At 59.9% G+C, this 23,465-nt stretch overlaps 7 protein-coding genes across 7 annotated transcripts; 3 read left to right on the top strand and 4 right to left on the bottom strand.

Moving 5' to 3' along the window:
- Positions 1-434: 434 nt before the first annotated feature.
- BXZ73DRAFT_103833 (uncharacterized protein) lies at positions 435-5,336 on the bottom strand (the record flags this gene model as incomplete). Its single annotated transcript, XM_048015705.1, has 9 exons — positions 435-613; positions 666-1,938; positions 2,278-2,670; positions 2,723-3,315; positions 3,374-3,633; positions 3,689-3,967; positions 4,354-4,787; positions 4,842-5,211; positions 5,275-5,336. The coding sequence occupies 9 exons, from the start codon at positions 5,334-5,336 to the stop codon at positions 435-437; spliced, it is 3,843 nt and encodes a 1,280-aa protein (XP_047875444.1).
- Positions 5,337-6,051: 715 nt separating this feature from the next.
- Positions 6,052-11,908, bottom strand: BXZ73DRAFT_103832 (uncharacterized protein; the record flags this gene model as incomplete). The annotated part of the gene is made up of 12 exons (XM_048015704.1): positions 6,052-6,455; positions 6,515-6,589; positions 7,087-8,107; positions 8,163-9,137; positions 9,191-9,328; positions 9,783-9,964; positions 9,995-10,517; positions 10,569-10,778; positions 10,835-10,932; positions 10,985-11,747; positions 11,812-11,841; positions 11,894-11,908. The coding sequence occupies 12 exons, from the start codon at positions 11,906-11,908 to the stop codon at positions 6,052-6,054; spliced, it is 4,434 nt and encodes a 1,477-aa protein (XP_047875443.1).
- Positions 11,909-12,649: 741 nt separating this feature from the next.
- On the top strand, positions 12,650-13,309 carry BXZ73DRAFT_103831 (uncharacterized protein; the record flags this gene model as incomplete). The annotated part of the gene is made up of 3 exons (XM_048015703.1): positions 12,650-12,712; positions 12,780-13,023; positions 13,074-13,309. The coding sequence occupies 3 exons, from the start codon at positions 12,650-12,652 to the stop codon at positions 13,307-13,309; spliced, it is 543 nt and encodes a 180-aa protein (XP_047875442.1).
- Positions 13,310-14,796: 1,487 nt separating this feature from the next.
- BXZ73DRAFT_6107 (uncharacterized protein) lies at positions 14,797-16,719 on the bottom strand (the record flags this gene model as incomplete). Its single annotated transcript, XM_048021717.1, has 2 exons — positions 14,797-15,811; positions 16,361-16,719. Coding segments are annotated over 2 exons (1,374 nt in total), but the record flags the coding sequence as incomplete, so codon positions are not given.
- A 499-nt stretch (positions 16,720-17,218) lies between these two features.
- BXZ73DRAFT_91437 (Brix-domain-containing protein) lies at positions 17,219-18,444 on the bottom strand (the record flags this gene model as incomplete). The annotated part of the gene is made up of 4 exons (XM_048025971.1): positions 17,219-17,899; positions 17,948-18,184; positions 18,245-18,377; positions 18,431-18,444. The coding sequence occupies 4 exons, from the start codon at positions 18,442-18,444 to the stop codon at positions 17,219-17,221; spliced, it is 1,065 nt and encodes a 354-aa protein (XP_047875440.1).
- A 79-nt stretch (positions 18,445-18,523) lies between these two features.
- On the top strand, positions 18,524-20,519 carry BXZ73DRAFT_91436 (DBR1-domain-containing protein; the record flags this gene model as incomplete). The annotated part of the gene is made up of 8 exons (XM_048025970.1): positions 18,524-18,692; positions 18,733-18,937; positions 19,005-19,088; positions 19,145-19,266; positions 19,319-19,404; positions 19,463-19,981; positions 20,049-20,331; positions 20,416-20,519. The coding sequence occupies 8 exons, from the start codon at positions 18,524-18,526 to the stop codon at positions 20,517-20,519; spliced, it is 1,572 nt and encodes a 523-aa protein (XP_047875439.1).
- A 1,270-nt stretch (positions 20,520-21,789) lies between these two features.
- On the top strand, positions 21,790-23,459 carry BXZ73DRAFT_91435 (uncharacterized protein; the record flags this gene model as incomplete). Its single annotated transcript, XM_048025969.1, has 5 exons — positions 21,790-21,987; positions 22,061-22,269; positions 22,365-22,428; positions 22,769-22,812; positions 22,835-23,459. The coding sequence occupies 5 exons, from the start codon at positions 21,790-21,792 to the stop codon at positions 23,457-23,459; spliced, it is 1,140 nt and encodes a 379-aa protein (XP_047875438.1).
- Between the last annotated feature and the right edge of the window lie 6 nt (positions 23,460-23,465).

The raw sequence follows: 23,465 nt of genomic DNA, 5'->3' as shown, positions 1-23,465 counted from the left end.
TAACCTAACCTAACCTAACCTAACCTAACCTAACCTAACCTAACCTAACCTAACCTAACCTAACCTAACCTAACCTAACCTAAACATCATATCAGGTGATCACTGACGTCATGTTCTAGGACATTCCAGAAGCGGCTATTTATAACCAATTGCCAATCTATCAATTGGAAATAGCTGAGTCAATCCCCGGTCGGCGTATACATTCCCCGGTCGGACATGCTGACTACGAGACACAAGAATAGCAGCGAATCATGAGCCGTGTATTACGGTCAGTAGAGCCATAAAAGTTGCTCAGATTCGCCCGTATAAGTACATCATTGACTTACTCGAAATAACAGGCCTGATGAGACTGCATAAAGTCGAAAGGTCTCTGGAGGGGAAACCCCCAGATCTTGCCTCCTTTCGAGCACTCTCTTCACCCGTAGCCGCACTCCTCACTCCGCCTCCTTCGTCGGCTCCGTTCGGGCGCGTCTACTCCTGCCTAACCTAACCATCTGGTCGTGCACGCAGTACGATTCGCCCCAGCGTGGCGAGCTGTTCGGCGCAACCCGATTCCCAGAGCACTGGAAGATTCCCAGTCGTATCCAATTCTGGAAACAAAGCGCCTTCGAGCCTTCGAGACACATCAGCGAAAGGTCGACGAAGGCAAGGGGGTCGAATCTTACCGTGCCTCAACGTCCATTGCCCGGAGTGCCATCTGTCGTCCTCTTTCATGAACTTGTGCAGAGGGCTGTCCGGCACGATGTAAGCGACGATAGACACCATCGCCTGGGTGAAGATCAACCCCTCCGTGACCATCCCCCTGTTTCCTTTGGAGTTGCCGTTTTCGATCCAATCGAGCGTGCGGAACTTCTTCTCGACGGCCTGCCAGTCCCCGTAGTTGTGACTACCGAATTTGAGCTTCTTGTAGTCCTTCGGCCAGAAGAGCTTCGGCGTCATCTTCTTGAGGATGAACGCGCAGATGAAGGCGAGCTGGATGCGCCATTCGTGGAAGTGGAGCTTGACGTATTCATCCGCCCAGGTGTAGACCTGTCGAATGCGCGTGTCCTCGTTCTTACCGATATCGGTGGTTTCGGGCGTGAACTCTGTGGGGGGGACGCGTCGACCGAGGACAGTGACGAGGTCGATGAGGGTCAACTTCCTCATGTCCCAAGGGGAAGTCAGATTCTCGAGGGCGCGTTGCTGGCTGGTCTTCTTCAGGTGCCTCGTGATACGTTCCTCGTGGGTCAGGGCCTGAGTGGAGCGCTCTTCTTCCTTGGTGGGCGAATCACCGAGGTAAGTCCAGGCGTAAGGGGAGACGTTCTGGGGGCAGGGGAGGGTGCTGTGCCGAGGGGGCTCGTTGGGGATGAAGGAGAGGCGTCGGGCGGTGAAGACTTTGACGAGCATGTTGCGAATGATTTTGTCGACTTCGGTGAAGTCTTCTTTGTGCAACAAGGCACGCGCGTAGTGGACGCCAATACGGAGGACGGGACCGAGAGAACCGGACTTGCGGACAGGGGCTTTGAAGCGGCGGTGCTCCGAGGAAGCCTGCTTTACGAGCTCCATGGCGAAGCGTTCCATGGACCACATCGGCGAAGCGGCCTCCGGCAGTCCAGTTGCGTTGACCTCACCATCGGTGCTGAGCACTCGCATGAGCGCAACGTGGTTGATCTCTTCGTGACCGTAGGAGAGGGGCATCGGTGCGGTGTGCCAGACCTTCAGCCATTTGCGCCTCGCCACCGCGGCCTCATAATGAAGATGAGTGGGGTCGCAGATGACCCGGTCCAGTTGCTTCCCGATCACCGTGTAGACGTACTCGACATTGTCGACGACCAAGGCCTCGTGTATGAGCTCAGCGATGAAGGCGACCCGTGGAAATTTTGAAACCCCAGGAATCTGCTTGGAGAGCCAGTGGGGGTGTTCGCTGGACATGATCACACGAAAATGAAGCATGTACGACTGACGGATAACGGGGTGTCAGTAACTCGCAAAAGGTTCATCGTTGACTGGGACCAAATGTGCGCGACCAGTCGCGCAGATGCCATAGGACGGGCACATGGTCAAGTGCGCGATAGATCGCGCACTTGACCTTGAGCCCGTTGCATGTGCGCGATCTATCGCGCACATGTGACAAGGATGTAAATGTGCGCGATCCATCGCACACATGCAAAGGGCTCATGGTCAAGTGCGCGATCCATCGCACACATGCAAAGGGCTCATGGTCAAGTGCGCGATCCATCGCGCACTTGACCGTTGGCACACGACCTAATGCCAGAAAGCTTGGGCAATGTCACTCACCGCAGCAGTTTCGACGCCGTACGCAAACTGGATCGCTTTTTGAGAGACCGTCAGGGGGCACCTGCCCTTGTTGTCGACTGGCCACATCTTAACGTCCATCGCTGGTTTACGCCGATTGACGTACACGATGTCGTCGTTGAGCATCGGAAATCCAAAGTCTTTCACGGACGGCGTCGCGAATATTTGCTTCATTGCGCCCCCGCAGAGGACCCTCGCCGCACCGGTATACGCGTAGTTGAACAGACGATCAAGGATCGCGATCACCTCCACCCAGACGGGATGAGGGTGGCTCGGCCGCGTCGACGTCAGATGGGGATGAATGTGGGCCTCGAATACTGCCTTGATCCAGCACCGAAGAGGGAACGTCGTCCACTTGAGCAATTTCGGCCAGTTCTGATAAGAACGTCATTGACCGATCATCAGTTGCTAGAAAGACGGTGCTCACGTTGTCCTTGATCGCGACGAGACTTTCCACCATCGGATCTAGCGCCACAGGGTGAGTGACCGCCTTGGCCAGTCGACGAAAGAGATGTAGGAACAACTTGGCGCCGTCGTCGATAGTCATCTTCAGACGGGAGAAAACGACGGTAAAGTTTTGTTCCCACCGCCACGACGTCGGGTTCGTGCTCCCCAGCTGGCTGTCTATCCACTCTCCTGGGCTTCTCATCGTGACGAGGTCCAACAGATCTTGCGCTGATTGCTTCGCCTTTGGCGAAATCGCCCACGCCCCACTGCTGACCGCCGTCATGAGACCACGCTGCGCCATGTGAGTCTCCGCGCTGGACCGGGCACGGTGGATCGCGGTGTTGTACCCTTGCGAGCGGCCGGTGATAACGGCAGGCTCATCGCCCTCAGACACCTTCTCGATGATCTCCTCGACCTTCCTTCGTAGACCGTACGTGAACCCGTCGGATTGCCATTGTCCCAACCAATGGGTGAACCCGAGCGGGTAAGCGTCGTAGCTGGCCTTGTAGTCGAACGGTAGACCTTCCATAGGATCGTCTTCGTCGTCCATTTCAAAGACGTTAAGCTCAGGAGCTGCGCGAGTCCGACCTTAGCACACCCGGGGATTAATGAACGAGGCGATCCATCGCACCTTCGAAAAGTTTCTTCGACGTCTTCACGTTCGCGAGCAGCGCAGGGCCGACAGGCCCCACTTGGATGTCATGACGCCTCACCCGAAAGCCCTCCTCGTTGTACACCCGGATCTCCCGTTCGTCATGCTCCTCGTCCACTAGCGGGTAGTTAGCGATGTCGTCGATCTTCTCCCTCGTACGCGGATCAGGTGTAGTGTACAGGTTCATTCGCCTCAACCGGTCGACGTTGCGAGGAGTTTCACTTTCAATCAAGCCCGCCCTAGGAGAAAGCATCGAACATTAGAATTATTCATTCGCGGAACTTGTGCACTCACTGAAGATGCGACGTGATGGCGAAGCCCATTGAGTAAAACTCCTCGACGTTGTAGTGCTGTAACCACTGCCTTTCCGGATGCTCCCGAGGGTTGACAACGAAAGGGTAGTCTTGGCCGTACTGGATGAAGATCGCCCCGGGAAAGGCGTGCTGCATCTCGGGAATGTCCTTGTATTCCTGTGGCGCATCGTCGTACCATTCCTGAAAACCGTCTCGAATGGCCTGGCTGAAATCGGCGACCTCTTCCTGAGTCATCGACAGCGTGTTGCCGGTCGCCTTGCTGTAAATAATAATGCCGAGTTCAGAGGGGACCTAGCAACAGAGAGCAGAAAAAGAGAATACACCATAACCTAGGAGCCATGCAGTGCGCGATGAGTCGCGCACATTAACATCGCGTACAATATCAGATCCCATACTCAGCGATCCGAATGTGCGCGACTCATCGCGCACATGTACGTCGAGCATACTTGCATACGCGCGACTCATTGCGTACAAGCTGGCTACCCCACTTGAATATGCGCGACTCATCGCGGACATGCAAGTCTGCTCGATGTACATGTGCGCGATGAGTCGCGCACATTCATTCCACGATGAGTCGCGCCCAAGCAGTCTAACCCTAACATGCGGGATCTCAATTCAACGAGACGGAACCGAGCGAGTACTCACAAAAGGTTACTTGTCATCTTGAACAGACGGTCGTTGTTCAAGTCCGGATACGACGTCGTGCAGTCGATGTCACGGTATCTGCACTCACGAAGAAAGTGGATCGTCATCGCCTGCGTCGCTCGAGCCAGCGTCCTCGACGGACTCGTCGGCAGCTTGCCATGTTCTGGCCACTTGTGGTTCGGCTCTAGGATGGCCTCAGGAATCCATCCGATGAACACGTCCGCGTTTCCCCCTGTCTTCCCAAAGTACACAAGCCGTCCAGTGGGGTCGAATGGGAAGCTCTCACGAGAGCCACGGAACGCGAACGTCGGCTCGTTCACTCGCATGTTCACTCGCCACTGCCCGAAGGCGGCCTCATTCGCGTGCTCTGGATGGGGCAGCACCACCCCGAATCCTGCCGCCCGCGGTATCCGGATCTCCGCGTCCCACCGTGTCTGCCCTTCTCAGCGACGTGTTCCACATGCTTCAAATAACAGAAAGAGACTCACCTCTATAACGTCCACGACGATGCTCGGGTCGCTGGCTCCGACGTACATTGTGGGGTCCACCTCGATGTAGTGCTTCTCTTGCATGACCTGCAACGCTTCGGCGACCTTGTTGTTCTCGCAATAATGCTTCAGCTTCGACAACGCGATGGGGGTGACAGGAATGAGCTTGAACTCTTCCTCGGCGTCGTGCGCGTGCTTCATCAACGACCGACGAATCACAGACGCAGTGACATCTGCCTGCGTCACGCTACCGTCGGACTCGAGCGTCGGTGGCACGTCGCTCAGGCCCTGCCCGGAGGCGTGAACACTGGACATCTCGGGGGCATCCTTGAGGGCCCTGACTCCAGCACCCTCCAGTCCGGCTTCACTCCTAGCCCAATGGTTGATTTGAGGAGGGGCCTTTGACGCGTCATAAAATAAATCCGGTGCTTACCGGTTGTAGACGTCTGCGTGCTCGAAGGAGCCCGTGTCTTCGATGGCCTCGGAGATTGACATTGTGAAATTGAGAGAGGGAAAGAAGCGGTTTAACGTGATGAGCACGAGTGAGGGCAGAGTGAAAAAGTGAGATGCGACAGAGAGCGTTGTAGGGGGTGAAGGTTAGGGCTAGTCTGGTTGAACCAATTTTGATTTCATCACGGGGGACATAGCCGACGTAATAGCCACCCACCAAGACTCTGCGTCGCTGATTGGGTACTGCGACAGATTCGGCGCCGACCTGATTGAGTTAGCGGAGGCAGTGCTCAGGAAGCCAATCACTTGAGTGCTTCTTGCCGGTCACACGGACGGTGTCATCAACATTATTCATACACTTTACCACCAGGGCGAGTGACTACATAATCATACAACATCATAAAGCAGTCGGGGGGAGCATGTGAGTACGTTCGCCGCCACTGTCCACAGGTAGAGTCCAAAAGATAGGTAATACATGAAACATCCCGAAGGACGTGGGGAGGGCGGGAGGGAGACGAGGTACGACGAGAGGCGTCCGTGCGCGTGAGTGGGAGCGGGAGCGGGAGCAGGAGCGAGGAGCGGAGGGGGTATTAATATACAAGTGTCCATACGGCACGAGGATGGCGAGATGAGGCGAGGGGCGAGACATGCGAGACGTGACGGGAGCCAACGAGACAACAAGCGCAATGGGGCGGCGGCGATGAGGAGCAAGACGACGACGAAAGGCGACGACGAAGAAGGCGAGGGAAACCAGTCCGATCTACACCTCGACGCTCGGAGCGGGACCGCTCCCTTCGTCGTCGTCGTCGTCGTCGTCCTGGAAGGCGGACGGAGGCCACTTTTGGGAGGCCGCGCGGGTGGAACTTGGAGGCTTGCTCTGGACACGCGACGAGGTCCTCGAAGCAGTGGGTCCACGATCGCGATGGGCTGACTTCGAAGAACTGGCTCGAGGGGCTGGCTCGGTGCGGGAGATGCTGTGCTTGGCGCGAGGCTTCGGCTTGGGCCGCGGCTTGGGCTGAGTGGGTTCGGGGAGGGAAGCAGAGAGCCCGGAGAGAGAAAGGCTGCCAGAAGAAGCCTGACCGTCCTCGCTTCCGGCGCGGCTGCCATCGTGGCTGGGTCGAGCCTTCTTCTTCTGTGGCCGTTTGGGGGAACCGTCGGGATTGACTGCGAAAAAGAGGGATCATGAACGAAGGGCGCAAAGGACAAGACGGCTATGAGCGTACGGTCGACCTGGTCGGCGAGGCGTTTACCAGAGCGAACGCGAGTCTTCTTGCTCTTCGGAGTAACCTCCTCAGCGTCTGTGTATGTTGCGGATGTCAGCGCTGATGCGACAACGATAGAGAGATTGAAAGTGCGCGATGGATCGCGGACATATGAACGCCCCGCCAGAGTTCCAATGTGCGCGATCCATCGCACGCATTGATATCGTTGCACGGACTAGTCGTCCGCAATGTGTGCGATGGATCGCGCACATTGGAACTCTGGCGGGGCGTTCATATGTCCGCGATCCATCGCGCACATTGCGGACGACTAGTCCGTGCAAGGATATCAATGCGTGCGATGGATCGCGCACATTGGAACTCTGGCGGGGCGTTCATATGTCCGCGATCCATCGCGCACATTGCGGACGAGGGCTCGGGCGACGAACCCATTGCGTGCGATGGATCGCGCACATTGGAACAGAGGTAGGGGTTCATATGCACGCGATGGATCGCGCACATCAGTTCCCAGGCGAAGGGGTTCATATGCACGCGATCCATCGCGCACCCGAAAGCACTCGGTCAATGCCACTCACCCGGATCGGCGTCGTGTCCGGCGTTGGAGATTGTGATGTCCTCCACTTCAGATGTCGACGTGGGCCCGCCGTCCGTTGTTTGTGAGGAAGTCGTTGAAGGCCCGGACCCTTCGGCACTCGGTACAACGTCCATGTTGTCGTCGCGACGGGGTGGATTGACACGCGGGGCGACACGGCCACGGGCCGACGTCGTGCCCACCTTGGAACTGTGCTCGGAGCCGTCCTCGGACGACGAGTCCTGGTCGGCACGGGCGATGATGCGAGCCAGGTTTTCCTCTTCCTCCTCTTCCTCATCTTCAACGTCCTCGTCACGCGCCGCAAAGCTGGCCCGCATTTCGCTGAGGTGAGTGTCAAAGTCAGGAGCCCTGCCAAAGTACGGAAGCACTCGGCGACTCGGCGACCGCTGCTTGCGCATCAGCTCCTCGTGTGCCGCCTTGTTCTTCCTCTTCACCTCCTTCTTGGCAGGAGGGAAGGCCGCGTACGACAAGTTTTCGCCGTCCATGCCGATGCCGAGAAGGTCCTGCGGGTACTTGAATTTGGCCTCGGCTTCTTTACGGAACTGGGCCTCTGCAGCGGCACGTCCCCCGTCCTCAGCCCCGCCGCCCTTCGTCGCATCGTCCGAAACCTCCTTCATCGTCACGTCCTGGTCCTGCCTCGCGAACTGCGGCACGTCCTCCTCTTGCTCCATCCTAGACGACGTCCCCGCGTTCATGGCTGCAAGGACGACAGCGGCTTTCTCAGCGTCGAGGGCCTTTTGATGCGCCCGGACGTCAAAGTCTCGGAGCTTGTCCTCGACGTATTGCTCGACCTTGAGTTTTCGACGATCGCCGTCTTCGATGAATTCGCGGTTGAACCTCGTCGAGTAGTCCGCGAGGCTGGAGAACGCGAAGATGTCCGCTGCCTTTGGGTATGCGAGGATCGTCGGCGCAACGTACTCGTGCGGGCGGTCCTTGGGGGACACCCACATGCTCTCGTAGTCCGACTGGCGAACGCTCTGCCGGTTGACGTTCCAGATCATGGCCTGTGCAGTTCGTCGCGTCAGTTGTTCGCCTCGTCCTTCGACCAAACGTTCTCACCTGTTGGAGCCAGTCGATGATCGGCGCGACCGTCTGCTCTTCGACCTCGCCCAGATAGGATGGCTTCATGACGAAGCCATTCTTCTCGTCGGTTTGCAAAAAGACGTCCTTGTGGAAGGCGATGCATTTCGTCAGCTCGCGAATGGCCTTGAAGCCCTCGGCGAGGTTGTGCTGCCTCACGAGGGCCCCACGGAAGTACGCCAGCAACGGGTTGAGCTTGTACGCCTCCACCGATTCGCCGAGCACCCTGACGAGGTCCTGAAGCTCGGGCGTCGCCTTCTCCTGTACCGACAGCCCGTCCTCCCACTCGAATGCAAACCACGACCACGTCTGCAAGATCTTGCCGGGCACCAGGACGTGGTTGGGACGGTGGCGAGCGGTGGAGTGTGTTGCCCAGAACCGCGCGAAGCTGGAGAAGACTTCCTTGCCGAGGGGGGAGTAGAAGGGCAGCACGACGAAGCGTTTGATGGCCTCCCAGGACAGGGCCATCTCCATCGCGATGCCCATCGGCATCGTCTGCTTGTCGTTTTGTGAGGGACGGGACCAGTTGTGCCGCCACTTAGGCGTCGTGCGGAGAGGAGGTAGTAGTTTGACGAGGCTCGGGGGCAGGTCGCTGATGCTGAGGTCGGCGACGATACGCCTGATGGGCTCGTCGACTTTGTCGAGCGTCGGCCTCGCGATGTCCTTCTTCTTGCCCTTTCCGGACCCGCTTGACGCGTCGACATGGATGGCGGTGTTGGTGGCGGCGTACAGATTGCGGACGGTCTGGCGGAAGCTCTCGTTGCGGTTCAGGACGGTTTGAAGCGGGGCGTGGGACTCGTTGATGCCGTGGTCAGCAAGGACAGCTAAGCCGACTTCGCTCAGCGTCTTGAGGGACGAACGAGACATGTAGCGGACGAGCTCGAGATCGCCGGCCTTGCACATGACCTCCAGGGCGCACAGCTGCTCGCCGTGGTCGAGGAACCAGACCAGGAACTAAGACAGACAGCGTTAACGAAGTCGACGGTGGATACGGACGTCCGACTTACCAACTGCCACACGCACTCGCACCTTTCGTGGTCCTCGCAGTTGGTGGCCCAGTGACGGATTTCGCCAAAGTGGTCGTGGCTGTTCTCGACCGTCCTGAACAAGAGATAGTCGAGAGTGGGATTGATTGTGCGAGCCACCTACAAGTGATCAACATGAGTGGACACTTGGCACGCAGCGCAGCGAGGGGTGACGATAGTCAAGTGCGCGATGATTCGCGCACTCATTCCCAATGCACGTGTGTGACCAGTCGCTTTCGCTCAAGGTCCATCCTCGTCCGGTCTGAATGTGCGCGACCGATCGCGCACATGCCATATGCCAGGTCAATGTCCAAGTGCGCGATCATTCGCGCACTTGGTCCGAGGACGTGGACGAGGCGGGTGATTATGGCACTTGCTGTGATCAAGTGCGCGATCATTCGCGCACTTGGACATTGACCCGGCATATGGCATGTGCACGATCGGTCGCGCACATTCCCTGGGCTTCCGAATGTGCGCGATCGGTCGCGCACATGCGATATCTATTATACGTGGGTGCACGAGGATCCCACCCCCGCGATCCATCGCGGACATATCAATCATAATCACGACTCACCAGACTCGTGCATTGCTCGATCTTCCCGGCGAACTTGAACACGTCCGTCATGAACGTCTTCGTCGGCAAAGGCAACGCGAGCTCCGCCCCCGCCATCTGCATGTAGTGGAGTATGTCAATCTTCTCCCTCACCCCCTTCAGTGCCGCGACGGCGAGCGTCGCACGCGTCGCCTCTCCCGTGCCTGTCGCCATGTCAGTGTCCGCCTGCTTACCCTTGCCCTTCTTCTTTTTCGTCTGTTCCTCGCTTTCCGCCTCCGCCTCCATCATCGCACGGTCCAACGCGCGCCGCCAGTACTTCTTCCCCACCCTGGTCACTCCCCGCCAGTAGTTCTTCAAGCCCTCACGCCATCCAGAGCTCTGCATCGAGCCCATCGCGTGCCGCGCGAGGATGAACGGGTGCAGCGTCGAAACGAACACCTCGTCGATCTCCTCGAACAGCTCGTTCGGGAACACGCATCGCTGAGGCGTCTTTACCCCGACCGCGCTCATGTTCGACAGCTTCACCCACTTCTCGCGCGCGGCGTGCAGGGCCTCGTGCTCCTTGATCTTGTGGTACGGCTGCTCCTCGCCGCCGTTCCGCGTCACCTGCACGTCCTCCGTCGCCTTCCGGAACGCCGCGAACGTGTCCACGTACTCCATCGCAACGATGTGCGCGCTGCTCCCGGCGATCACGTTCGACGGTGACGCGAGGAAGCTCAGCTGCGACGTCGACCGGTGCAACAGCTCCAGCACGAACTGCAAAACGTCCGTCAATCGCGAGGACTACGCTCGACCATCCAAACGCACCTGTCCGTTCGGCAGCACCCCACTCGCCTCCGACGCCGACTTGAAGTACTTTTTCAGCTCCTTCGGGTCCAAGTTGTCGTCGTTCTGAAGGTACGGCCACAGCGCGAGCTCCAGGCAGAACTTCGCAGACACCTGACCACGAATCAGCGGCCCGTACTGGTTGTTGTGGTCGAGCTTGTTCGGGAGCTTCTTGAGTTGCTCCTCCCACAACTTGCCCGACCCGGGCTCCGCCGTCACCGTCCCGACATGACCGCGTCCCGCAGCACCGCGACGTTCGCGTTGAACGCTTCCCACCCGGTCTGAACGCGGATGTGCTGCGTGATGTTCCGCGCGAGGTGACGACGCCCCAGATCGGTGAGCTTGCCTGCATCCACCGTCAGCCAAAGTCGCCCTCCGAGCTACCCACCCTTGCTCACCAGAGTGATAAAACTTGCACCGCCAGAACCGCATGTGCTCGATCCGGTCCTCCGTGGCCGCGATCTCCCGCTTCAAGTCCGCGATCGGCTCATGGTCCGGGAGTTGCGGCAGCGTCGTCTGGCCTTCTTCCGTCAGACCGACCGAAATCTCCAGCTCCTTCAAGCGATGGAGCTGTGCCTTGAGGATCACCGCGTCCTTCTTCTGCCGATCCAGGAGCGCGTGCAGACGATGGTTTCCCGCCAGTAAGAGATGCGAGAAGTTCTTGCCCTGCTCGCTCAGCTTGACGAGCGGAAAGTTGGCGGGGTCGTCCGCCGTCTTCGCCAACACAACGTCCTTGTCGAGGTGCTCCGGGTAGATCTCGAAGATCAACATGCGAGTGGGGTCGTCGTCCAGGACCCCCTCGAGCACGAGGTTCTCTGCGATGTTGCCGACGTGAACGGCGTTGAGCGCGCGGTTGTTCATCGACCCCGACGTCCAGAGCATCTTCTCGTCGCTACAGAAATCGACTCGCCCGAAGCCGAGAAAGGCGTTGTCGGCCTCGGCCTGCTGGGCCGAGTCGGACTCCAGTTTTGCGTCCGTCTGGATGGATCCCGTCTTCCTGGTGGCCACGACGGACGTGCTCGGCTTCTTCGAGAGCTCCAACATCCGACCGGCGACTGCGACCTCGACCTCGGCCTTGACCTTCTTCGCCTGGGAAGGCTCCTTGGGCTCCTTGGGGGTCCTCTTCTTCGTCCCACTTCCCGACGCTGTTGAGGCGCCATCCTATGCGCGAGACCCGACCGTCAAAATGACTACTCACCAACATCACCTTCCGGACCGCGCTCACCTGGGACTCCGTCGCTTGCTGCTTCTGAAGCTGTCGTACGTCAGTCCGTAATGTTCTAATCGAGCGAAAGCTTTAGACGCACCTTCTTGGGGGGCATTTTTGCGTTGTTTTGTGAGTATAGATGTGAAAAAAACGAATCGTGGGGTGCTTCTCGGTGTCCAGGGATGACGGTGAGAGGCAGGGAGACGCGTGTCCGCGGACGGGTTACTTAAGGGGCATCCATCGATGATCTGCCTGACGATGCTCACGAATGATATTACTATAAGGAGAAGATCTCCGAAGCGTGATGTTGCGCCACATGACACGGAAGATGGAGCTCGTCATGTGCGCGATGGATCGCGGGCGTAAGAAGCCACTGGTTGGCACGTGCACGGATGAACACATAGCACCTTATGTCCGCGATCCGTCGCGCACATTGAACTCCATGTCCGCGATCCGTCGCGCACATTGCACTCCATGTCCGCGATCCGTCGCGCACATTGCACTCCATGCCCGCGATCCGTCGCGCACATTGAACTTCATGCCCGCGATCCGTCGCGGGCATTGAACTCCATGTCCGCGATCCATCGCGCACATAACCAGCCACCTCCGCGATCCGTCGCGCAGATTAAATCTCATGCATGCGATCCATCGCGCACATTGAGTCCACTTCCTAAGTCAAGTACTAATGTTCCAGTCTTTACAACCAATCCCCTCTCGACATGCCCAGGTCCGTGCGCATTTCTTTTTATCGCCGTTCTTTCTCAACGGCCAATCCCGTGCCCCCCACTGCGTATACATAAGTTGGCCTCCACTCCCCAACCAGTCCACCCATCTTTCCTTCATACCTCGACCATCCATGGCCTCCCAGTTCTTGGATTACGCCGCCTACGACATTGAGGTCACTTGCGTAGTCAGAGCCGTAAGTACTCTCGGTTCATAGGATTTTATAATAATCTCATTCCCTCACACTCGGATTTTCTCCGTAGTCCGATCTCGTCGCAAAAACGGCCACCATCAGCCAATCTTGGCCCTTTCCTGACCCCATTTTACTCGACATCTCTGATTTGAACGAGGTCACCCCTCCCGTTACTCACCTTCCTCTTCTCCCACCGACTAACATCTTTCAGGAAACTCGCTCCATCTTTGTCGAAAACAGACATGTCCATCTCAAAGGCTATATCCTCGGCAACGGCATCGTCAACGTCACCGAGGCTAGCGTTTTGAACGGCCGTGAGTACCACAGCCCACAGCCAGTGTCTACATCTGAACCACTTCCGTAGCATTTCGTAGAGGCTCACTCACCAACCCGCTCACCGGAGCGGTACAAGAGCTCGAAGTCAGGCTCGCAAGAAGAACAATCTGGCCACCCGACACCAGCACTCCGGAGCAGAGTGAAGACGATGTGGGGTCCTCCGACGGCGAAGGCACTGACGAGGAGCACGTGGTCTCCGATTCCCTCTCCGACCCAGACTGGGAGATGGAAGAGGGGTCAGATGAGGAAGACGAAGAGGACTAATAAATATGCAGCCCTATAGATATATTGCTTCCTACCAAGCTGGCATTGAGCTGGAGATTTGAGTGGACTTGCAGTGTGTGGGATTGATTGAAACCGTGAATCACCACAACACAGACAACAAGTGACCTAAGCCCCCGAGCCATACTGGCTTATGTGCACGAAGCGAGGCACACCGGGGAAAAATGACATTGTCGATGTGACGCGAGCCAATTCCATGCATCACTGCGACTGTTGCCTTGGTACACAAGGCAACAATCGCAGTGGTGTATGGAATCAACCCACGTCGGGTGTTGTGTTTAGGATTCGAACCATCGATCACAACAGAGACACCCAGCCACCTAAGCGACTAAGCCATACTGGCTTGCATCTACCTGTGAGGAATTTGTATAAAAGATCCCTCTTGCTGGGGGACTTGCTCCCATTACGTACATGACACAGTGCGATTCATCGCTCACATTATACCCTATAGTCCATCATGTGCGCGATGGATCGCAGACATGTGAGACACTGTCTACGATGATGTGCGCGAACCATCGTGCAGATGACAACTATGCTGTGCAAACACCCATGTTACATGTGTGCGATGGTTCGCGCACATTACAACCACACTTCATCATGTGCGCGAACCATCGTGCACATTACACCCTACATTCCACCATGTGCGCGATGGTTCGCGCACATTACAACTATGCTCCATGTGCGCGATGGATCGCAGACACTGTCTACAGATGTGCGCGAACCATCGCGCACATGGCAACTATGCTGTTCAAAGCACCACCGTGCATGTGCGCGATGGTTCGCGCACTGTGCAGATGGGCGCTAGTTCTATCCCTCCTCTAGTTCTTACCCTCATACCCCTAGAAAAACCCCCTCTCTATCCCGCCCGCACGACCACGGAAGTCAGCACGTGTGGGAGCCGTCGTGCACGAGTGCCGCGTGCGAATGAGACGCGGGCAGGTGGGGACGGGACACGGGACAGGGCTCGAATACATGTACATGGTTGAGGGATGTACAGCTACATCGAGCGAAGCGGTGGTGACGGCGACAGGTCAGTTCACGGGTCAGAATGTGGGAGGCGGGAGACGGCAGGTAGGTGGGGGAGAGGGATCGGAAGGACGGTGGGGTGATACGTATTGATAAGCTAAGTGTCGCAAATGCCCGCCCCACACGTCCGTCCTGCGTTCCCTGCTCACGCCGCATGGCTCGTCGTGGCAGAGGGTAGGATTACAGGGTGGCGGCCGTAGCGGCGTGCGTAGGCGGGTATAAATAGTAGTAGTAAGCGAACAGCGGGGGGACGAGTCAACGACAGGACGGATGGATGCGTGCGCTGCGGTGCGGACTCGGGCGCGAGGGTGCGGGGAGAAGCGGAGGCGCGTTACAGTGGTACGAGCATCATCCAGATTTGAGGCGAGAACGAGGTGTTCACTCATTCGCGACCTGCAGAGTTGTCGTCAGCACAAAGTTAGAGCAGTGGGTCGCAGGGAACGCACCTTCAGCACCCTCCTCGGCTCATATCTATCGTCATCCTCCACATATCCGTGGCCCTCCGAGCTCGCAGGTGGACTAGCAAAGTTCCCACCAAGCAGCCGCTCAGGCTGAGGCGACGGCGCCTTGTCGTGCGCGTGTGTCGGCGGGCTGGCATCTTCATAACCGCCGTAGGGATCGTCAGTGGGCGGAGACGACGGGGCGTGGGGGTAGCTCGTTGGCGGCGACGCGGACGGGGTCGGGTATCCCTGCGGGTTCGCGAACGGGTTGTAGTTCGCGTTCACGTTCGCTTGCGGCGGGGGCGACGCGGGACCGTATGGGTTGTACAATGGCTGCGAGTACTCGGAAGACGATGTCGCCTGCGAGGGCCCGAGGCTGGGGTTGCGTCCAAGTGCGCCGCCGTGGGCGCTCTGGCCGTACTGCTGGTGTGCGGCGGCGTAGCCCGCGGCGGCACCTCCGCCAAGTCCGGCAGCGTGGAGGATGTCGAGATCAGTCCCGTTGCCGCCTTGACCACGGAAGCCTGGGGCTGCGTTTGCGTACGCCGCGGGTCCGTTCGGGTCCTCGTAGGGGTTCGGGCCCGCAAAAGCGTTGTATGGCTGCGTGGTGCTTTTCGCGCGGTTGAGGCCCATGGCGCCAATGCCCGCCGCGCCCGCCGCGCCCACGCCAGCGGCGGAGGCTGCAGGGCCGTAATCGTACTGGGACATGTCGGCCATATTGTAGCTCTCGCCCGAGTAGCTCATCGGAGGCTGAGCGTACGTGCCGTGGGTGGTGTCCGAGTACCCGGTGGTCATGGAGCGCATCTCCGCCGGGGGCGGGCGGCGGTCGTCGGGGTAGTAGTCATCGTCGTTGAAGCCAGGGGCGTGAGCTGCCTCGGCTGCGGCCTCTGCGATCTCGCGGTCGAGCTTCTTCGCGCGACGGCGACGGACGGCATTGGTGGCGAATGCAATGAGGATGATGAGCGCGACGAGACCGACGACGGTGAAAACACCGGCGACCGCGCCAGTGTTGCTGAAGAAGCTGTAGGGCCACTTTAGCAGGGTTGTAACCAAGGCGGAGCGCAGGGAGACGACGTGTGAACGATAGCGAAAGGACTTCGCAGGTCAGGCGAGATGCCGAGAAGGGGGCGGCCAGGGCGAGCGTGCATGAGAACACAGACTCCTGGTCCATACGGCGATTGATGAACAAAGATTCCACCGTTCTGTGCCTAGCCGGAATGCAGGATGCCAGATGAAGATGAAAGACGATCAGGAGCAGTCGACAATGTGGCTGCAGCGCAAGGAAAACAGCGGGAAACCCAGCCTGAAACTAGGGAAACCGGCCCGCCCGCCGAGAAACAATACAAAGTGAAAGAGCGAGACAAGGAAGCGGCCGTAGACGAGTACTTGGCTCGCTCGCTCGCAATACGCACGGAAGCAGCTGGTGGGAGAGCGACAGATTGGGACGAGAGCACGATCGCATGGCCTGTCGGCACGTGGACGCAAAAACATCATAATGGGATGCGGAGGGATTGAAGGGGAAGAAAGACGGCGAAAACGCGGGAGAGGCGACGAGACGGCGGCGACGTACCCTTTGGAGTTGCTGTGAGAATCGGCCGAGCTCTGGGTGGGACTGGTCCCCGTCGAGGAACTGGTGAAGGTCGTGACAACAGTTTGAGTGACGACTTGGCCATTGCTGTTGGTGGTTGTAGCCAAAGACGCGGAGGTGATGGTAGACAAGGAGGTAGTGGTGGTGGGGAGCGTCGATGTGGTAGAGGAGGATGTGGTGGTGGCGGTGGTGGTGCCTGTGGTGCCTGTAGTCGCCGTGGTATCGGTCCCGGTCGTCGCCGTCGTCGCCGTCGTCGTCGTCGTCGCGGGGCTTGTGGTCGAGGAGGTTGTGGCCGTGGACGTTGTGCCCGTGGTGGTGGTCTCCGTGTTAAGTGTGGTACTCGTGTCTATGCTGGGGAACAGTCGGCGCCGGGTGGAGATGAGATTTGGAAGAAGAGACTCACGTGGTGGTAGACGACGTGCTGTCGAGGGGGGGTGGAAGGAGTGAGGTGAGGAAACCTGGAGCAGAATGAGCATGCGTACGTGTCCAAGGGAATAGTGCTGGTGGACGTGCTCATCGTGGGCTGGGAAAACGAGCGTGGGGGAGGCCGTGTGGGCGACAAGGGGGTTCTGTCAGCGGCTGGCGGCGCGACGAGGGGAGTGGGCGCGGCGGGGAGAGAGGGACGGAAAGTGAGATGGACGTCCTCTGCAGAGAGCAGACCGAGGCCGTCGTCGGGGGCGCGGTCACGAACACCGACAGCGAAACATCTTCCGTTCAGCTGATACATCCTTACGTAAGCTAAACCCCGCCGTCCCTGCCCCTGCCCGCCCCTGCCCGCCCCGCCGCCCGCTGCCCGCCCCGCCGCCCGCTGCCCGCCCGCCCGCCTGCCTCGTGTGCCGCCTACGCCGCCCGCACACGCTTCCGTTGCCGCGCTCCCCCACCCGCACCGTCGCCATCGCTCCCAGACCCGTCCAACTCCCCGCCGTCGTCCTCGTCGTCGACGAGCATCGCATCCCGCTCCGGTTTTAGGCCCTTCATCTTTCGCGTCTGCAGCTTGCCCAGGTCCTGCTTCCCGACGTGGATCCGGCCGCGGAGGTCGCCCATCTCATCCACCTCGATGTTCTTCCGCTTCTTGCCCAGCCCCTTCTCCACCGCCTGCTTCTGCAGCTTCGGCCGCCGCAGCGCCTGCTTCAGCAGCTCCCCGTCCGCCTCCTTGTGCCGCCGCAGCGTCAGGTCCAGCGACGGGCCCATCGGTGTCAGCTCCACCCGCGGCACCCGCGTCCCAGACGCGAGCAGCCGAATCGTGTAAGCCCGGATGTGCACCTTCGGCAGCGTCTCAGGCGCAGGCGCGGTCGACGAGGACGCCTGCAAGGTGGTCGTCGCCGCGTTCAGCCCGGGCGGCGTGGGGCCGAGGGAGATACTGACGACGTGTTCGATACCGGCGAGATGCAGGCCGTCGACAACCTCGCCGTTGAAAAAGTCCATGAGCATCGACTTGAGCTGCACGAACCGGGGGTGGGTGTCGAAAAGCTCCGACGCGAAGTGCAGCAGAGGCTTGTGACCCGGCGTTGCTTTTGATGTCTGCGCCGGTTGTTGGAGCGCGAATGTAAGACGAGAGGAGATGCGCACCTTGAACTCGTTCATGCTCTTCCAGCCCTCGACCCCGACCTCGCACATGTCCAGCACCCGATGGTCGAACATCCGCACGAACGTGAGCCCGTCCGGCCGCTTCTTCGTGCTCTGCCCGACCACGAACATGCTTGCGTCGTTCTTCTGGCTCCAGAACTCGAGCGACGCTGCGTCTTCGAACGGTCGAACCGCATTTTTCTTCGAGAACGAGATCGCGTGCGGCCGCTTCAGCGCCATCTGCCCATCCACGCCCCGTGTTTAGAAAACGATCGCGCGCATATAGAGAGGGGTACGGACGAGCTCCTTCATGGCCGCGTTCACCTTCTCGCCGGCGTGAGTGCCCTTGACGAAGATGACCGTCCGTGGGTCCTCGACTTCCTTCGGCTCACGGGCCTGCAGAGCTCGTTTCGAGCGTGCATTTTTTGGTTTTCTACCTCGAGCACATGTCAGTTGTCGCTTTAGACACGCCCAATCCGCACTCACATCGTGCGCAGCATCCCGTCTGAGACCTGGCCGGGCGTGTATAAATTTTGGGCAGGAAGAGGAGGAGGGCAAGGGCAGAGACGCCCACAAAACATGCCCTCCGCCAGTCCTGGTCCACGCCCCTCCGCGCGCCTCTTTCTCTCCGCCCTCCACCAGCCCATCGCAGCCCTTCGCATCCAACTCACAGGCGCACCGTTGCCGACATCCGACCCATTCAGAGCGCATATATCGACCGCGCACGCGCACCGCGATAACGATGAAGGTCCGTTCTTCGCTCGGGCATTGAACCTCTCCCGCTCAAGTCCGCGTCCTCCAGATCGCAATCGAGGGCTGCTGCCACGGCGAGCTCGACGCTATCTACGCCCGCATAGCCGCGCTCGAGCAGGAAAACGGGTACAAGGTCGACCTCCTCCTCGTATGCGGTGACTTCCAGGCGGTCCGCAACCTGCGCGACCTCCAGTGCATGGCCGTGCCGGACAAGTACAAGCAGCTCGGCGGTTTCGCCAAGTAGGTGGGCCCACCCTCCTCTCTCTCCCAAACTCAAGCGTGGAAGGTACTGATCCGGGCGCCGCAGGTACTACTCCGGGGAGGCGGCCGCGCCGATCTTGACGGTGGTCATTGGAGGAAACCATGAGGCGTCGAACTACTTCTGGGAGCTGTGAGTCCTCTTTCTTGTCCGCTTTGCGGGTTCCCCTCAATGGGCGTTTGGGGAAGGTACCACGGTGGATGGCTCGCCCCGAAAATCTACTTTCTTGGGCATGCGGGGTGTGTCCAAGTAAATGGGGTGCGCATTGCAGGGGCGTCGGGCATCTTCAAGTCCCAGGACTTCCACCAAGGTGCGTACTTACAACAAGTCCTCATCGTGTTTCCTTCTATACACCTCTTCAGGGTACTCGGAGCGCCTCCCGTACACCCACGGCTCAATGCGGAGCTTATACCACATCCGCCAGTTCAATGTCCTCCGCCTCTCCCTCGTACGTCGCCCTCTTGCCCGCTCTCGCATGTATACCCACCCGCCCGCTCTCGCAACAGCTCACATCACCCACCGTCTTCCTATCGCACGACTGGCCGCAGGGGATCGAGCACCACGGCGACACGCGCGGCCTCCTCCGCCGGAAGCCGTACTTCCGCGACGACATCGAAAAGGGCGCGCTCGGCTCGCCGCCGATGATGGGCCTCCTCCGCACCCTTCGCCCGCACTGGTGGTTCTCCGCGCACCTCCACTGCCGCTTCGAGGCCGCGGTGGTGCACACCGGCGGGGGTGGGCCTGCGGACGGACATGGGCAGGCACCCGTGGAGAAGAGCGCGGAGAAGACGAACCCGGATGAGATCAACGTCGACGATGACGATGACGATGTCGAGGCACAGGCCGTGCCAGCTCCAAGAGACCCGCCGCCTCCGACAGAGGACACTACACGAGTAAACCCGGACGAGATCACACTCGAAGACGAGGAAGAGGAGGTCGAGGCTCCGCCGCCACCCCCGCCGGCGCCGACCGTCACCCAGTTCCTCGCGCTGGACAAGTGCCTCCCGCGACGGCAGTTCCTCGAGGTTCGCGTCCCCTTTCTCTTCCCCTTCCCTCCCTCGCCCCGCTCACCTCGCTCGTCCCCAACCGCAGGTTGTCGACGTCGACGCACCCGCCGGCCCGCCCACGCTCGCCTTTGACCCTGAGTGGCTCGCGATCCTCCGCGCCTTCAACGCGCACATGTCCCTCACGCGCGCACAGGCGCAGTACCCCGACGAGGCCGGGGCGCGCGCCGCGGTCGCGCACGAGCTCGCGTGGGTGCACGAGCACGTCCTCGCGGGCAAGCCGGACGGGTCGCTCAGAGTCGAGGATGTGCAGCAGTTCGTGCGGACCGCGCCGGGCCCGGGGAGCGAGGGCGCGCAGGCGAGGGTGCAGCGTAAGTGCCTTCACCTCCGTCGTCCGAACGTGGTGTGTCGGTGGGGATGAGAAATGAAGCTGACGTCGTCTTGGGGGCTCCCAGCGCCGCACTACCCGAACCCGCAGACTGCGGCGCTGTGTGCGCTGCTGCAGATCGAGAACAAGGTCGACAAGGTTGCACCGGCTGCAGCGGGAGGGCCGTCGTAGTCCATCGCTGGCCTGGCCCGGCTGGAAGTTATCGCAAAAGGGGATGATTGTTGTTTCTGGCTGGTTCGCATACGGATGTACGTTATCGATTCTCTATCCTTTGTCGTATTCAAACACTGCCGCACTCGCGCGCCCCACGTTGCACTGTGTTCTTTGCGGTCTCAGGACGGTGTTGTGCCAGCATGTTCGCGTCGTCAGAGGGAAGATACGACAAAGGTCACTCTGCCAGTCGTGTACGTTGGCGGTGGACGTTGCGCGTAATTACAAGGCATGACTTCTCGCGCACCGCAATCACGGCGTGCGTATGAATACATCCGTGGATCTCTTGTCTCTACAAAGGTCTCCCTATCGGTGATGCTTGCTAGGCACACACACCTCTCTTCGCGCCGTGGTCTACGAGAAACGCCGGGGTGCTGTAATGGGGCGTTCTGTATTTTTGAACTCGCGTCTCACCCACCCACTAGACTCGCAAACTCATCTCATCTCCACCTGCTTGCGAACGCTTTCGACAAGTAGTTTGAAGGCGTCTTTTGCTGTCCACACATCCCCGCCCCGTCCACAAGCTGGCCGACCGAGTGACGGCAGGTCTGCCAGAACTCTCCTGGCGGTGCTGGGGGCGCGGCGCATCAGATTTCTCACGGACCGGTAGACCCGCGCCCAGCGCTCGTGCATGGGCGAGCCGCGAGGGCCAGGAACCGGGCGCAGACATCCTTCGCACGTCCTCATCCTCCTCCTCACTCTCTCCGAGCCCGGTCGTCAGCTTCGGTTTCGACTCCTGCTGAACCAGGCCCGGAACTTTGTATTGCGACGACGACAACAACGACGACGAGCACCGAACGCCCTACGGAGGCCACCGCCAGACATGGACGGGTACGAGTAGATCAGAGATGGGGGATCTGCAAGTGGGAGTCTCCACTGCCGACGCCAGCTGCGTTCCTGATCACAGACTGCGAGCCCGCCTCTGCGCGCGCCAACGCGCGACTCTTCCGCGTCCTCCACCCTCCCCTCCTCCTCTCCTCCGCCCCCCGCCCTCCCTCCTCCTCCCGACCCTGCAAGGGTGCAGTCCTCTCCTTACCGCCCCAACTCGCCGCCTCTCCTTACCGGCCCCCGTCTCCATGCGCAACCTTCAGCTTTGCTGCTGAATCGATCCCATTCCATCATCATCATCCGAAGAACCAAACTGCACAGCGCCCCCGACCTTCTGTCTCCCCGTCCAAGGCATCTTCACACTCCCAGCTCTCTCCCGTAGCCCCTGCCACGCTCGTAGCTTATGAACTTCACGCTCGACGACGCGGACCCCTCCTTCGCGTACTCGTCCACCGGCTGGGCCGTCCAGTCGCCCACCGACCCGGACCTCGACCAGTTCTTCGAGGAGACGTACCACGTCGCCACCGCAAACGGCGCCTCAGTCTCCATTCAGTTCAGCGGGCTTGGGTTTGCGCTCTTTGGTTCCAAGGGCCCCCAACATGTACGTCCTCCTCACATTCAATGCGCAAAGCACCCTCTATAGCGGATGGGCTCTGCGCTGACTGCCCCGATAGGCAAAGTTCTCGGTCCAATTCGACGAGACGGTTGTCAACCTCGACGCCTCCGCGGACGAGACCGTGTTCCGCGAGGAACTCTTTGCGCACACCTTCTCCACCACCTCGGCCGCGACACACCTTGTCAAGATCACCGCCATCATCTCTGGTGACAACAGCCAGGGAAAGTGGTTTGACCTCGACTATATCACGTTCTCCTCTTCCGCGGGGTGCGTTATGTCCATCTATCGTAGCCTTTCTTGCACGCTCACACACTCCATGTTGTCTACGTGTGCTCTCGGCTGCATTTGCGCCCTGGGAACAGCACCACCACGGCCACGATAGGCACCGCGTCCTCGGCCCCGCCCTGGATTTCAGAGACAGAGTGCGTCCTTCCCCTTGTTCCCTCTCTATCCCACCCCTTGCATGCACCAAGCACCCCGTGACAGTCTGCGCTCGTGGCGGCCCCCATGCAGCGTGCGTGGTACGGCTGCGCCGTGGGATCAACCGCATACGTGCTAGAGAGGGTTGTGGTCCGTTGTTCTGCTCCATCACGCTCTTCTCGCACACTTGGTTTCTTCTGCGTACGGCATCGCCGCACAGGTCCTGCTCTTACGGAACTAGCCACTGCGATCTCAATGTTCCTTCATTCATTTCGGCCCCGTCGGGTGCACAACCGCCGCTGACCTCATGTCTTTTCCAGTTCATCCAACTCTGGCGCGCGCACAGGCTCTGCAAACCCGTACGTCCACCTCTACTGTCCGCCGGGGCTTGTTCTCACAACGTTCCGCATAGGAACTCGTCCGTTGCGGCCCGCTCGCCATCCTCCAAACTCCCGTTGGTGCTCGCCATCACCTTCGGCGCGCTCATCGGCTTATTCCTTCTCGCCCTCGTCGCTTACCTCCTCCTCCGCCGCGCCTACAACCGCCGCCGAGAGCGCGAGCGCGCCTTCCGCTATGGCCAGTCCTCCGTCAATCCCGGCTACGCCCCCGCCACATCAACAGCCGCGACCGCCACATTAATCTCGCCCGGCTCCGGGCCCAGCTCCGGCAAGAGCTCGTCCTCCCTGCACTCTCCCAGCTCAAAATCGCCCGGGGTTTTTGACATGTTCGCCGCCGTGGTCTCGCCGCTCTCATCCACGAGCGCCGCCGGGCGCGCGCGCTCCCCATCGCACGCCGGCTCGCTCTCCGTGTACTCGCATGTCGGGAGCACCGCGACGGCGAACGCGGGCAAGCGGGGGTCGGGCGTGGAAATGCGGAGCATGGTCCCAACTTCGTACTCGTTCGACCAAAGCGGGCGAGCGACGCCTACGGGGGCACGGCCGCTACTGAGCGGCAGCCCGATCTCGTGGACGCCGCAGCGGCCCAAGGGGCACCGTGGGGACGCGGACTCGCTCGCGACGGACTTTTTGCAGGTGTGATTACGC

Source organism: Epithele typhae, assembly GCF_022376455.1.
Source record: "Epithele typhae strain CBS 203.58 chromosome Unknown BXZ73scaffold_44, whole genome shotgun sequence".
Taxonomy (NCBI): domain Eukaryota; kingdom Fungi; phylum Basidiomycota; class Agaricomycetes; order Polyporales; family Epitheliaceae; genus Epithele; species Epithele typhae.
Note: the sequence above shows the minus strand (reverse complement) of the source record. Positions and strands in the feature narration are given on the sequence as shown.